The 12,812-nt window shown below is 40.2% G+C and overlaps 1 protein-coding gene across 5 annotated transcripts in view; it reads left to right on the plus strand.

Moving 5' to 3' along the window:
- Positions 1-12,812, plus strand: part of PTPDC1 (protein tyrosine phosphatase domain containing 1) — a 105,887-nt gene that overhangs the window by 71,521 nt on the left and 21,554 nt on the right. For 3 of the 5 annotated variants that reach the window (XM_073805953.1, XM_033857826.2, XM_033857827.2), the window contains exons 3-8: positions 2,221-2,392; positions 4,465-4,545; positions 4,781-4,899; positions 5,836-5,973; positions 7,888-9,146; positions 12,085-12,270. In XM_073805953.1, the coding sequence (XP_073662054.1) occupies positions 2,221-2,392; positions 4,465-4,545; positions 4,781-4,899; positions 5,836-5,973; positions 7,888-9,146; positions 12,085-12,270 (1,955 nt within the window). Of the gene's footprint in view, positions 1-1,277; positions 1,736-2,220; positions 2,393-4,464; positions 4,546-4,780; positions 4,900-5,835; positions 5,974-7,887; positions 9,147-12,084; positions 12,271-12,812 lie in introns of those variants that run through there. The other 2 variants (XM_004331518.4, XM_073805954.1) reach the window with 2 other exon arrangements.

Here is a 12,812-nt window from a genome sequence, read left to right on the forward strand (position 1 = left end):
TATGTTAAAAGGAATTCTTTTCCATTGCTGTATGCAAAATAACAGGGGCAGGATGCTATACTCGTAGGAATTTGGGCACCAAATTGAGCTACTCTGTCTTATTTGACAAAGCACATCCATTTGGGGAGATGGGGGCTGTGTTTTAAAAGGAGCACGCTTTAAAGCATTATTAATTGTTAAAATAAAACAGAACAAAACAAAGAAGAACCCTATCTATGACAGTAGACTGTTTCCACCTGCACATGGCTGAAATACCATTTGGAGAGACAGAGGGAGAGAGACACGGGGGTGGGGTTAGGGTGTGCAGCTTGACATTAACAAGAGAGGAGGCAGACAGTTGGTGGTTGTTATAGTTTCTGTGTTCTTTATATCCTTGATCATCAAGTTGCAACCTCCCCCTCATCCAGTTCCTTTAAAAAATGTGATACTTAGTGAATTTTCTTCCTATGCCTCTGCCAAGACATTACTGAAGCTTTTCTTTTCCCCATAGTCAGCAACAAAAGGCACAGAATCGTGTCTTTGAGTTTTTGAGGGCTATAGTTATGACTACTATTACTATCCAATAACCAAGAATTGGGTTTTCACATTCTGAAAATAAGAATATGAATATAAATGTCTTTTGATTAATATATCAGCCCTACAGATGTCTTTATTTGTTCTATCCAAGCATTTCTTTAATAGTTCTATTAAAAAAACAGGTTTTTCTTTTTTTATAATGGTGTTTTAATAGTGTTAGAGGTATCTAGTATATCCCACTTTATTACAATTAACTTTTTTTTTAACATCTTTATTGGAGTATAATTGCTTTACAACGTTGTGTTAGTTTCTGCTGTTTAACAAAGTGAATCAGCTATACATATACATATACCCCATATCCCCTCCCTCTTGCGTCTCCCTCCCACCCTCCTTATCCCACCCCTCTAGGTGGTCACAAAGCACCGAGCTGATCTCCCTGTGCTGCGTCCCACTAGCTATCTGTTTTACATTTGGTAGTGTCTATATGTCCATGCCACTCTCTCACTTTGTTACAATTAACTTTTTATCAGCCCTGTTCCAGAGAGCAGTAGAAAGAGAATATTTTTCAAACTGTTCAAAGAATAGATATGAAAGGAATAACAAAATTTAAATATTTTAATATGTGTGTGTTTACATCAGAAAGACATTTTTCTAAATTCATTACAGTATTTTAGATGTAATTCTTTGAGCAGTCAGATCTTTTAAAATGTGTTTGAGAAACAATAGAAAAGTCACATTTTAAGTATAATCTATTTAAAATACATGTTATTCTTCCTTATATTTGAACAGTCTGTTCAAAACAATCCATTCATATGGGATTTTGCTTGTACAGATCTGAGTGGGAATCAGTAGTTTCTTTGTTTGTCACTATGGAAACAAGTCAGCCTATCCTGAATGGCAGTTAGATCACGCAGAGTGATGCTCATGTTTCAGTGTAACTTCATCATGGAGCAGGCTGGCGCTGACATCTTGCCTCCAGCTCTTCCCTCCTGGAAGCCCAGCGCCATGCAGGATCCACCCCGGAGGCTTTCTGCTGTGCCATTCCTCAGCTCCTTTTTCCAGGGCCGACGACACTCTGCCTCCGACCCCATCGTGCGACTGCAGCAGGGGCGGCGCAGCTCCACTGCCAAGATGCTCTCGTCATCCTCTCTCCAGGTGATGGTGGCCATGTCCTCCATCAGCTGTGCTGAGAGAAACCCAACTTGCCCCGAGAGAAAAAGTAAAGCTCCTTTTCTTCTTAAAGATTGCCACAGCTTTGAGTTTAAATATAAGAACTGTGAAGAGGTTATACTGTGTTGATACTTTTTAAATTTTTGACAATTAATCCTGCATTATACTTTTTATTGTCTGTTATGCTAAGAGATTCAGTAGACATGTAATAGGAGATAAAAATGATTGAATGTTTTGTGTTTTTTCATTAAAAATGTAGTTTTTGCACAAAACTCATTCCCTTGTAGATCTGCTTTTACAGTTTCTTCCTTTTCATTACCAATGTGACATGTGGAGATTATTGTGTGCAAAAGCCTTTTCTGTAGTAAAGGATAGTGTACTTACACGAAAGGGAAACGGTTTTATTCCTGACAGAGTGAAGGGGACTTAGCACCAGCTTGTCATCTACAATCCTGAGAGAAAATGGAAGCTGTTTCCCATGTTACTATTCTGTTCGGAGAGTAGGATTTTGAATCGTCCCTTTGAATGTTCTAGGAAATTCAGGACGTCCAACACCAAAGTATACAAAAGTTGGAGAGCGTTTACGGCATGTCATTCCTGGACATATGGCCTGTTCCATGGCATGTGGTGGCAAAGCTTGCAAGTATGAAAATGCAGCTCGCTGGAGTGAACAGGAGCAAGCTATTAAGGGGGTCTACTCATCCTGGTAAGTGATTCTGTCTGTCTTTGGTAGCTCCCACCTACTGCTAAGTGGGAAAACAGAATGGACAGGAGGCAGTGGGCTGTAGAAGAATGTGGGGTTCTGAAATCGGAGGACCTCACCTCCATCCCTGGCTTTGCCACTTGACAAGCTGTGTGATCTTGGTCTACTCACACAGGCAGTCGGAGCCACAGTTTCCTGATCTGTAAAATGGAAATAATGAAACCAACCCTATAGGGTTTTTTTTTAATTGAATGGTATACTGTATGTAAAGTATCTTAAAGAAATGGTAACTAGATAGCTCTTAAATTTCAGAAATTGCTAAAAATAATTTAAATGTTCAACTATAAATTTGAGAAATTATGAGGTACATAGGTAGTTTTTCAGTTTCATACAGGTAAGCTTTAGCCTCGTTTTTATTTTGTTCCTGTATTCTGTATAAAAGGATACATTTTCATACAAATACATACACTTCCAGTCGCCTCAGTAGAAGGTGGTACGAGTTGTCAGTTCAGTAGACGATATAAGATGCTTACTTTGTTTATGGTATGTAAGTGTAATTCATTCATTATTGAATCATACTGCTTTTATTATTAATAGTAAACTGTCGAGTAAACCTTTTTTGATGTAGTGATATCTCTAAAAAATTCTGATATTCAAAACCAAATCACATTTGGAATGCACTAAGAGGAATTCACTATTCAAAGAACTCTGCTTGTGAATCATTTTATAGAGCAAGAATTCATTTACAAATTAGATATTTGTCAACCAGCTTACTAACTTGCAACCCTGTACCTTGTCATATTGGATTTTCTGGATACATGTGTAGTACTATAGTCTGGGGTCCACTGTCACTGTTGTTCTCCACAGATCATGTTCTAGTTTATCACTATCTTTCTTGAAGAATGTTGTGAAAAAGCAAACACTATTCCTGAGGTGTGGTCAGACAAGTAAATTTCTAATAATGAAGCTTAAGGTCACATTCATATTTTTGGTTTATTGTTGACTAAACTATCTGAACTTTTTTCGCCTCTACTGCTTTCATGTTACATCTCTCTCAATCCTACACTAAGTGCTATTAAATTTGGGGGGTCCCAAACCTTTGGGGGTCCCTGTTAAACAGTTTTAGACATTGCCCCAGGCATGAGGGATAGTATCTTTCTGAATCCTGACCTGTTCATCTAATGTCTCTGTTACTCCTCTCAGGTTCTTGTGACCCACAGCTTGCAATAGTCTACCTTGTGTATCTTTCACTAGGCCACTGGTGAGAAATGTAATCAGAACAGAGTGAAGCCAGAGCCCCAGTGAGAGTGATAGCCATTTACTGGGTTTCTATCCATTTGTACACTCAGTAAACATCCATTTGGTTAAAAGCCAGGCACGGTGCTGAACACTCTCAAATTATTATCTTCATAAAACTCTTTAAGTGGGCATCATTAATGTCATTTTATTGGTGAAGGAATTGAAGTCCAGAGGGACTAAGTAATTTGCTACACAGCTAGAAAGTAGAAAAGCCAGCGTTTGAAACCAGGTCCGGCTGACTCCAAAGCCATATTTTTTGCAAAATTACAATAACTCAGCATTTATTCATAACCACATGCTAGGATTTGTGCTAAAGTCTTTACATTCACATCATATTGAATTCTCACACCAACCTTGTGAGGCAGGCATTATCCCTACTCAATACATTAGGTAACTGAGGTACAGGTAGCTATGTAACTAAAAATGCCTCCCAGCTGGCCCTCCTCATTTAGTCAGTAACCTTTGGATAACTAATCCAGGATGTCCTTTGCTGCCAGCTGAGGTTTCTCCATCATTCCATCATGTCCACTATAATCTCATGAAAGTCCTTGAAAGTACTTTGCTGGAGTCCATAAATACTTAATGTCCTGGAATTTTTTCCAGGGATTTAAGAAGCTAGGGTTTCTTAGAGCCCTAATCATAATACAGAATTGAAGTCGGATTTGTATAAGGAGATTCTTACCTTATAGCATTGTTGAAATCATAGAAAAAGTAAGGGCTTGAAATCTTGCTTTCTCAGTTTTGTGCATATCACCAGTCCCTCCTCCCATCTGTAGGGTCACTGATAATATCCTGGCCATGGCACGCCCATCCACTGAGCTCCTCGAGAAGTACTGCATCATCGAGCAGTTCCGAAGGTAAACGTTGCGTGTTTACACACTTTAACAAGCCAGCTTGTGTTTTCTCTTCTATTGCTTTTGACTTCAAATGGAAAGGTGCTTTCATTTTACCAACAGGAGTGTGAAGAACTTATTTCAAATAAGACAATTAAGGTTTTGAAAGTAGTTAATAATGTTTATTAATGCCAAAAATGGTTAATTTTTTTAACACTACCTCCCAATATGACTAATTTTTTTTTCTTTTTCCTTTAAGCCATGGCATAAAAAGTATCATCAACCTGCAGCGTCCTGGTGAGCATGCCAGCTGTGGGAACCCTCTGGAACAAGAAAGTGGCTTCACATACCTTCCTGAAGCCTTCATGGAGGCTGGCAGTAAGTCCTTCCATCCTCTTCTCCATGAGTTACCAAGGACAGAACTCAGAGACTTTCTGTCTATTCAGCTCTTAGGTTAAAAAGGTGATGGAAATAAACAGTTACTGCATAGTAGTGTAGTAGGGCTTCTAAAAAGTGAAGATGAGCTAACTTTGACTTTAAATAATGCTATCATTCTTCTGTGGTATTGGTGTTGAAAGTATAAGATTTCTTTTTCCCTGTGAGAGGGGACTTGAGAGGAGACCTTGTAGAAATAATGCCTGTATAATTAATATAAACAGTATCCAGACCTGTCATCTCATTTAATCCTTAAAGCAGTCACATAATATAGTTGTTCTGCTTCACACATGAGGTCACACAGGCTGAGGAAGTTCTGACTTGCCCAAGATCACACAGCTTAAACATGGCAGCAGGATTGGAACCCAGGACTCATTCATGCTTTTACCTACTGCATAGCTCTGCCCCTGGGTAGGATGCAGGGATTCTGTATGTGACAATCTACAACTTGTTTTTAAGAAGTGTATGTTAGCTTTTTTATCCCACTAGTTAGAAAATCTGTATGTACTACCTTATGCCATTTATCAGTCAGTTAGACATGTTTCCATGCTAAAGAAGGTTGCATGCTTTCCCTCCATGGTTGAGTAATTTTGGCATAGATCATTGACTTTAATTTGCAATCCTGCTTTTCCTTAATTCTTTCTGACTGAGTTTCAGCAGGAAATGTGTTAAGTAATATAGAATGTTCTTTTTAAGAAATGTTAACAGTAAATTTACTGGAAATGTAAAAAGCCTATTATTTTAGGTCTACTCATCCAGTGAGAGCTGCATGCCTTACAGCTTTATACTTTTCATGAATTCACTCACTTTTTTCAAATGTCTTTACAAGTATTTTTCCTGTATGTTGATTTTCTTCTTGTTCTCTTTCTCATTGTCCAGTTTACTTCTACAATTTTGGATGGAAGGATTATGGTGTAGCATCCCTTACCACCATCTTAGATATGGTGAAGGTGATGACATTTGCCTTACAAGAAGGAAAAGTAGCTATCCATTGTCATGCAGGGCTTGGTCGAACAGGTAAATTCTAGGAGGTGGTTTTATTGTCCTTCTACATGTTTAAACATATAAGGAATATTTCCTAATTCTAGAGGATAGTTTTCAGATTCCTATCAAAGTTTTAAGTCAAATGGAACAAGTCAGTAAAAGATACTTGAAATATCTTAGATAGCTTCAGTGACCATATATTCATAAGAGTATTTTTGAATGATTTAGTGCTAAAACCTCATCATATTGAGTAATAAATAGGTGGATTTCCAAAGCTATCTAAATGATCTTTCTGATTTTCTTTTTTAAAGGAAAAAATCAACATTTTATTTTTAATATGCAGTGTCTTTTTAAAATGTAATTTTCCTTAACCAAAATAATAATGAAAATAGCAAGCATTGTTTCACCTATCTTTTTAAGTCTTTAGCAAAAATGTAAGTTTTGAAGGAGGTTAATTTGCTACATCAAGTAAGTGGCAGGGCCATGATTTAAAACCCATGGCTGTAAGGATTTTGTTTATAAAGGAGAGTGTTACCTGTACCTAGAATTCTATATAAAAATCAATGATTTTACTTAAAAATGCTGCAGAATATCAGTGCAATACTGATATTGAGGCACAAAAAGAGTTGGAATTGGGCTTCCGTGGTGGCGCAGTGGTTGAGAGTCCGCCTGCCGATGCAGGGGACACGGGTTCGTGCCCCGGTCCGGGAAGATCCCACATGCCGAGGAGCGGCTGGGCCCACGAGCCATGGCTGCTGAGCCTGCGCGTCCGGAGCCTGTGCTCCGCAACGGGAGAGGCCACAGCAGTGAGAGGCCTGCGTACCACAAAAAAAAAAAAAAAAGAGTTGGAATCTTCATTGTCATGTAATCTAGCCAGACACCTGAGCTCGACTCTGTCCACAGTGTACCCATATACCTACCACTGGGTCTTCCACCTTCTGGGGAGCATCTTTAGGGTAGAGACTCAGTTCTGTCCCAGACTGTCAGCTCTCATGGTTGAGCCAAAATCTCACTGTTCTAGGGATTCCACATGATAGCTCTGCAGATATTTCATACTTACCCTAAAGAACTGCCATATCCTAGTGAGAAAGATAGGTTGGACCTTGCCGTGTACTAGGAAAACATGCATTTTTCAGAGGCTCTGATTTTCATGTGTAACGAGATTCACAAACTTGGTGATTTACACAGATGTCTTTTGAATTGCCTTTTACTTGATGTTAATTAACTTTTATATTTGACTATTATTCATTTTAATTTAGTATTAATTAACAAGAATACATAATGTTTATACTGTTAAGGCTATTTTCCTTAATATTAAGTGCTTATAGAAAAATAGTTGTGGTCTAAAGGAAAATACATATTAGTTTAGGCATTAGTTTAGTCTTAAATAAGAATCATCAGGGGAAAAAAATAGATTGTGAATGTGAATAATTGCCAAAGATAAAAATACCCAAGTAGGAAAAATGCCAATCTGGAATGTGCCACCAGTTGATGTCAAAGATGGCAGGGGTGGGAAGTTCCAAGTAGAGTGTACAGACTGATTGGATAGAAATTTTTAAAAGCTGTTCAGCGTGGAAAGCAGGATTGGCTTTCTTCCATGTTGGAGCTGGGCATTAATGACGGTCAATGGGCCAGGTCATCAGTTTATTCAGTCATCACCCTCCACACTCAGTCATCCCCCCTCACTCCACACCTACTCAGCTTCACTGTGACAGTTCTTGGTGCTTGCCCTGGAGTGCAGAGGTGACCAAGTGTTCTCAGTCAAGGTGAGGGTTGCCACATAGACTTAGTAAATTGATGAACACCTGTACAAAAAGTTATCATTGTCCTTAAAATGTTTCTGTATTTATATGGTTTCCTAACAGATATTCAAATTTTAAATCACCAAAGAGTATAAATAAAAATATAAGCTTTTCTCATATCAATATTCTCTTCTTCACTGTTCAGGTGTTTTAATAGCATGTTACTTAGTTTTTGCAACAAGAATGACTGCTGACCAAGCAATTATATTTGTTCGGGCAAAGCGACCTAATTCCATACAAACCCGAGGACAGCTACTATGTGTAAGGGAATTTACTCAGTTTCTGATTCCTCTTCGCAATATATTCTCTTGCTGTGACCCCAAGGCACATGCTGTCACCTTAGCACAGTATCTCATTCGTCAGCGGCATCTGCTTCATGGCTATGAGGCACGACTTCTGAAACATGTACCCAAAATTATCCATCTCGTGTGCAAATTGTTGCTGGACTTAGCTGAGAACAGGCCAGTAGTGACGGAAGAAGTGGCAGAAGTACCTGGCCTCTCTGCTGAAATTGAAAAGACTGTTTCTGAGATGGTCACAATGCAGCTGGATAAAGAGTTACTGAGACATGACAGTGATGCATCGGACTCTTTCACCCCCAGTGCAGTGGTGGCAGATTTTGAGAATCAGGATGTGATTCTTTCCAGTGAGCAAGAGTTTGACCCTCTTTGGAAGAGGCGGAATGTTGAGTGCCTTCAGCCCCTGACTCGTCTGAAAAGGCAGCTCAGCTACAGTGACTCGGACTTAAAGAGAGCCGAGTCATTTCTGGAGCAAGGGAGGACTCCGTGGACAGTGCCTGCCCAGGCCTTGCTTTGCCATAACCCCAGGCAGCAGAAGCACATAAGCCATTGTTACTCCCCACAGTCTCCACAGCTAGATTTAAATAAGGAAACGCTGGTCCGCAGTACATTTTCTTTCTGGAATCACGCTAAATTGGGAGGCCTGGAAGGACTCAAAGATGACAGGTCATCAATTTTCCATAGGACGAACATTCCAAAGGAAGTACAGCGAAGTAGAACCTTCTCTTCCGGTATTTCAGGTTCATACAACCCTGGGGAACAAGTTACACCAAATTTTGCAAATATCCCTAAGGAACTAAACTGTTCTCACCAGCAAATGTCCCACTGTGAGTGTGAAACTCGTGGTGGTTGTAGCCCAAGCTCCGTTACGGAGGACAGTGAGACTTGCCACCACCCCGTGGACTGTGCGTCCAGTCCCAAAGCACAGTTCTTGGTTGGACCTGAAACCCAGGATAGCAAATACCTGTCTGAAGTTGCTCCATACACGGCTTTACATTCTGACTTGAGTGTTGAAGCAAGGAGAATACTGGCAGCCAAAGCCCTGGCAAATTTAAATGAGATTGCAGAAAAGGAGGAAGTGAAAAAGAAGGTAGAAATGTGGCAGGTACTTGTATTTCATTTAATTATATATGAGTGGGAAATATTTGTGTAAGAGCAAAAACAATATATTTTCCCAAATTCATTTGTTACAGGAATTTGAAGACATGTTTGTATAATACGTAACTTTTGAACTTCAAGTTACTTAGCTATGATACCAGCTTGCTGTCATAGAAACAGCAGACACGGGGCTGTTTTGTAGGTTCATTTCAGTCTCTGTGAAGGAAAGCCCTTAGTGCTTAGCACTCAGCAGTGTGCTTGACTGAGCAAGGCAATGATATTGATTGATGTCGATAGTTTCCTTCTTTCTCACTGGGCTTGCAGGACTGATGGACAGATGAACAGACCACAGCAGACAGCTGTAGGAACTGACCCGAAGTATCTCTAACCTGAGACCTAGCAGGGAACCACTCTCTGAGAACCAGTGACAGAGATATAAATGAAATAGAGACAATTCTTTTCCAAAGCTCATTAACCCAACTATCAAGTAAAGCCAGAAGGATGAGTGATGGATGCTGTCTGCTCAGCATTCCCTCCTGCAGACTTCCCAGTCCACCCCAATAAGTCAGGTGTTGGATTCCGGAAGGCAAATGGGAATGGCCACAGCGTACCTTTGTGCCACTGGTTTTATCTGAGATTGGGTTCTTGGGGTCTATTTCTTAGCCTTTACTTAAATTAGAATGTGAAATTTTAATGCCTTCTTGTGTTGTACTTTCACTAGGAAGACAGTCTTAAATTAGCCTTGCTCTCTGCCCAAAATAAGCAGCTGGTCTAGAGAAAAGGCAGGCCTTATAAACCTAGTTATCAGAAACAAGTAAACTGCCCAAATGTGGGGCTGACCTGGGGAGGCCTGGCTCAGTGAAATTTTGGCTTGTTAGCCCATAACCTACCATGAATTATTTGTGTAGCTACTTTTCCATATCCTACCATTAATCAAACAAGGTGTGTACACTTTTCAGGAGGCCAGACCTTCCAGATGCAGAGGCGGGAAGGGTAGGCGTGGAGCCTCACCCTCACTTGCAACTGTGTGACAGGAGGAGAGCGCTTCCACACACGATTTCTCCATCAGAATTGTAGTGTTTTGTTTAATGAACAGTTAAATGTATTGCTTTCTTCCAACATGAAGTATTTTATTTCCTACTCCAAACTGAACAAGCCTTCCACTCAGTGGGCAGGTCTCCTCTGTGTCTCTGTGAGCCACAGTAGCTAGTGGCAGGACCTCTGGGTTCAGGCTTGAGAGCTCACCACCCGCTCGTGGGTCAGCCCCACATGGGCCAGACTGTTTGAACACATAATATAAACAAAAGCATTTCCTAGAGGTAGATACTACCCTATCATTTGGATAGGTTTGCCTTTTTTTTCCTTTCTAGATTTTATTGTGGGTCTTTCAGTAATAAAACAAATCAGTTGAATTCTGGAAAAAGTAAAATGAACATGATTTGAATAGCATAATGCTGCCTGTGCCCTTATTAGGCCCTTTCACATCTATTATTTCATGTGATTTTCACAGAAATCCTGTGAGACAGATGATGTTTTTTACAGATTCTTTGTTAATCTTTCAGTCCTTATGAATTAAGTATCACAGGTCAGGAAACTAAGGGTCACAGAGGTCAAGTGATGTGCTTGAGGCGATGTGGTCCAAAGGCAGCAGGGCCAGGATACATCTCATGTGTTTAATACTTTCCATCATCCCTGATGTTTTTCCTAACCCAGTGGGAAGATTTCAGAAAACAACAATGATGTGATGGTTCTACTAAGAGGGTCTTTGAGTCATGTTGTTTCTGCCCAACATAAAAATTGAGTAAAAGCTACTCTGCTATGTACATGATCTATGGGATATGAAGGACTATCCACAACTAAAAGTTTTGGCTTATTTATGACATAATAAAGAGAAACCCAGTTGCTGGAGGACCCTGGTAGCATGAGAAAAACATCACAGACTGGGATAGAGCAGATCTGGGTTGGGAATGCACTCTCACACTTTGGGCTCCTGGGCAAGTTACTTCATCTTTCCTGAGCCCCCCAGTACATTTATCTGTAAAGGAGACCTCCTTGCTGGGTTGCTGTAAGAATCAGAGATAAGTCTTGTATCATCGTTCTTGTCATACTATAAGTATTCTATGAATATTGGATGGGTGAATGAATGGATGGCGGCAGTTATTCTGCTTATTACTATTGCAAACACATATTTTATTTATTAAAAACAAATCTGAACCCTGTCAGAAATTAAAATTCTTATCTCACTTTTCCCCTGATCTCTGTGAGGTAAAGTTTTAAAATCTTAAATTATCTCCAGACATTTGGAGTATTGGCAAGACTTCCTAGTTATTTTACCCTATCAAATTTCAGAATACAGGGCTTGTTTGTTAAATTCTACATAGGATTCTAAAAAGGAATTTGAAAGAAATACATATACCACATTTACTGACTTTCTGGCACTTTTACACTTTTTCATTTACACTTTTTCATCTACCATTCTACTTCCTTGCAGTAAATATTTGTTTTGTTCCAAGGAGCCTGAAAAGGAAGGTTCCCTTTTCTTGAACTGTTTCTGTGGTCTCTAAACAAAGTGGAGAACTCAGGTTAGCTAAGCCTTTCTTTGTACCAAGAGCTTTAACAGCCCTCTCAGTTAGTCAGTCTACCTGTGGGGTGGAGATGAACTTTACAAAGGGAAACTGAGGCTTAGAGAAATTGCATGTCTTAGCCCAAGGTACTGGCTGGAAGTGGGGTCACTGGGAGGGGTCCCATTCCACACCCCAGAGCCTAAGAGTGTACTCTCCTGGACAGCCTAAGTAAGGATCATCAGATGTCAAACCGTGCCTGCCTCCCTCTCCTCTTCTCTCCCTCACTTTGTGTCTCTCTTTCTCTTCCTCTCCCTCCTTTCCTGTCTGTCTCTCCTCTCCTCTCTCCTTTCTTTTTCTCTTTCTTTCTTCCTTCCTTTTTAGAAAGAACTAAATTCCCGAGATGGAGCTTGGGAAAGAATATGTGGCGAAAGGGATCCTTTCATCCTGTGCAGTTTGATGTGGTCTTGGGTGGAGCAGCTGAAGGAGCCTGTGATAACCAAAGAGGACGTGGACATGTTGGTTGACAGATCTGCGGATGCCGCAGAAGCACTGTTTTTATTAGAGAAGGTAAAGTAGCTGTTGAACAGTTGATGAAGTTAACTAAGGCCCTCAATACAAGTTTTACAGACTGAAAAAAAAACATTATAAAAAAGAGAAGGGCTTCCCTGGTGGCGCAGTGGTTGAGAGTCCGCCTGCCGATGCAGGGGACACGGGTTCGTGCCCCGGTCCGGGAAGATCCCACATGCCGCGGAGCGGCTGGGCCCGTGAGCCATGGCCGCTGAGCCTGCGCGTCCGGAGCCTGTGCTCCGCAATGGGAGAGGTCACAACAGTGAGGGGCCCGCGTACCACAAAAAAAAAAAAAAAAAAGAGAATTCACACAGAATCCCTTATCGGGGTCTAATTTAAATTTTTCCAAGGTAAGAGAAGAAATGCATTCCCAGTATAAACATTTAGAAGATACAAAAAATAAAAAGGGAAAATACCCATAACCCCAGGAGAACTACTTTAAACATTTTCAAGTCTTTTCTTTCAATCTTACTGATGCATATGTTAACTTGGTAAAAATTATTTCACATACAACTTTATACTTCATTTTTGCTCAAAATTGT

The sequence above is a fragment of the Tursiops truncatus genome, chromosome 6 (assembly GCF_011762595.2).
Source record: "Tursiops truncatus isolate mTurTru1 chromosome 6, mTurTru1.mat.Y, whole genome shotgun sequence".
Lineage (NCBI taxonomy): Eukaryota > Metazoa > Chordata > Mammalia > Artiodactyla > Delphinidae > Tursiops > Tursiops truncatus.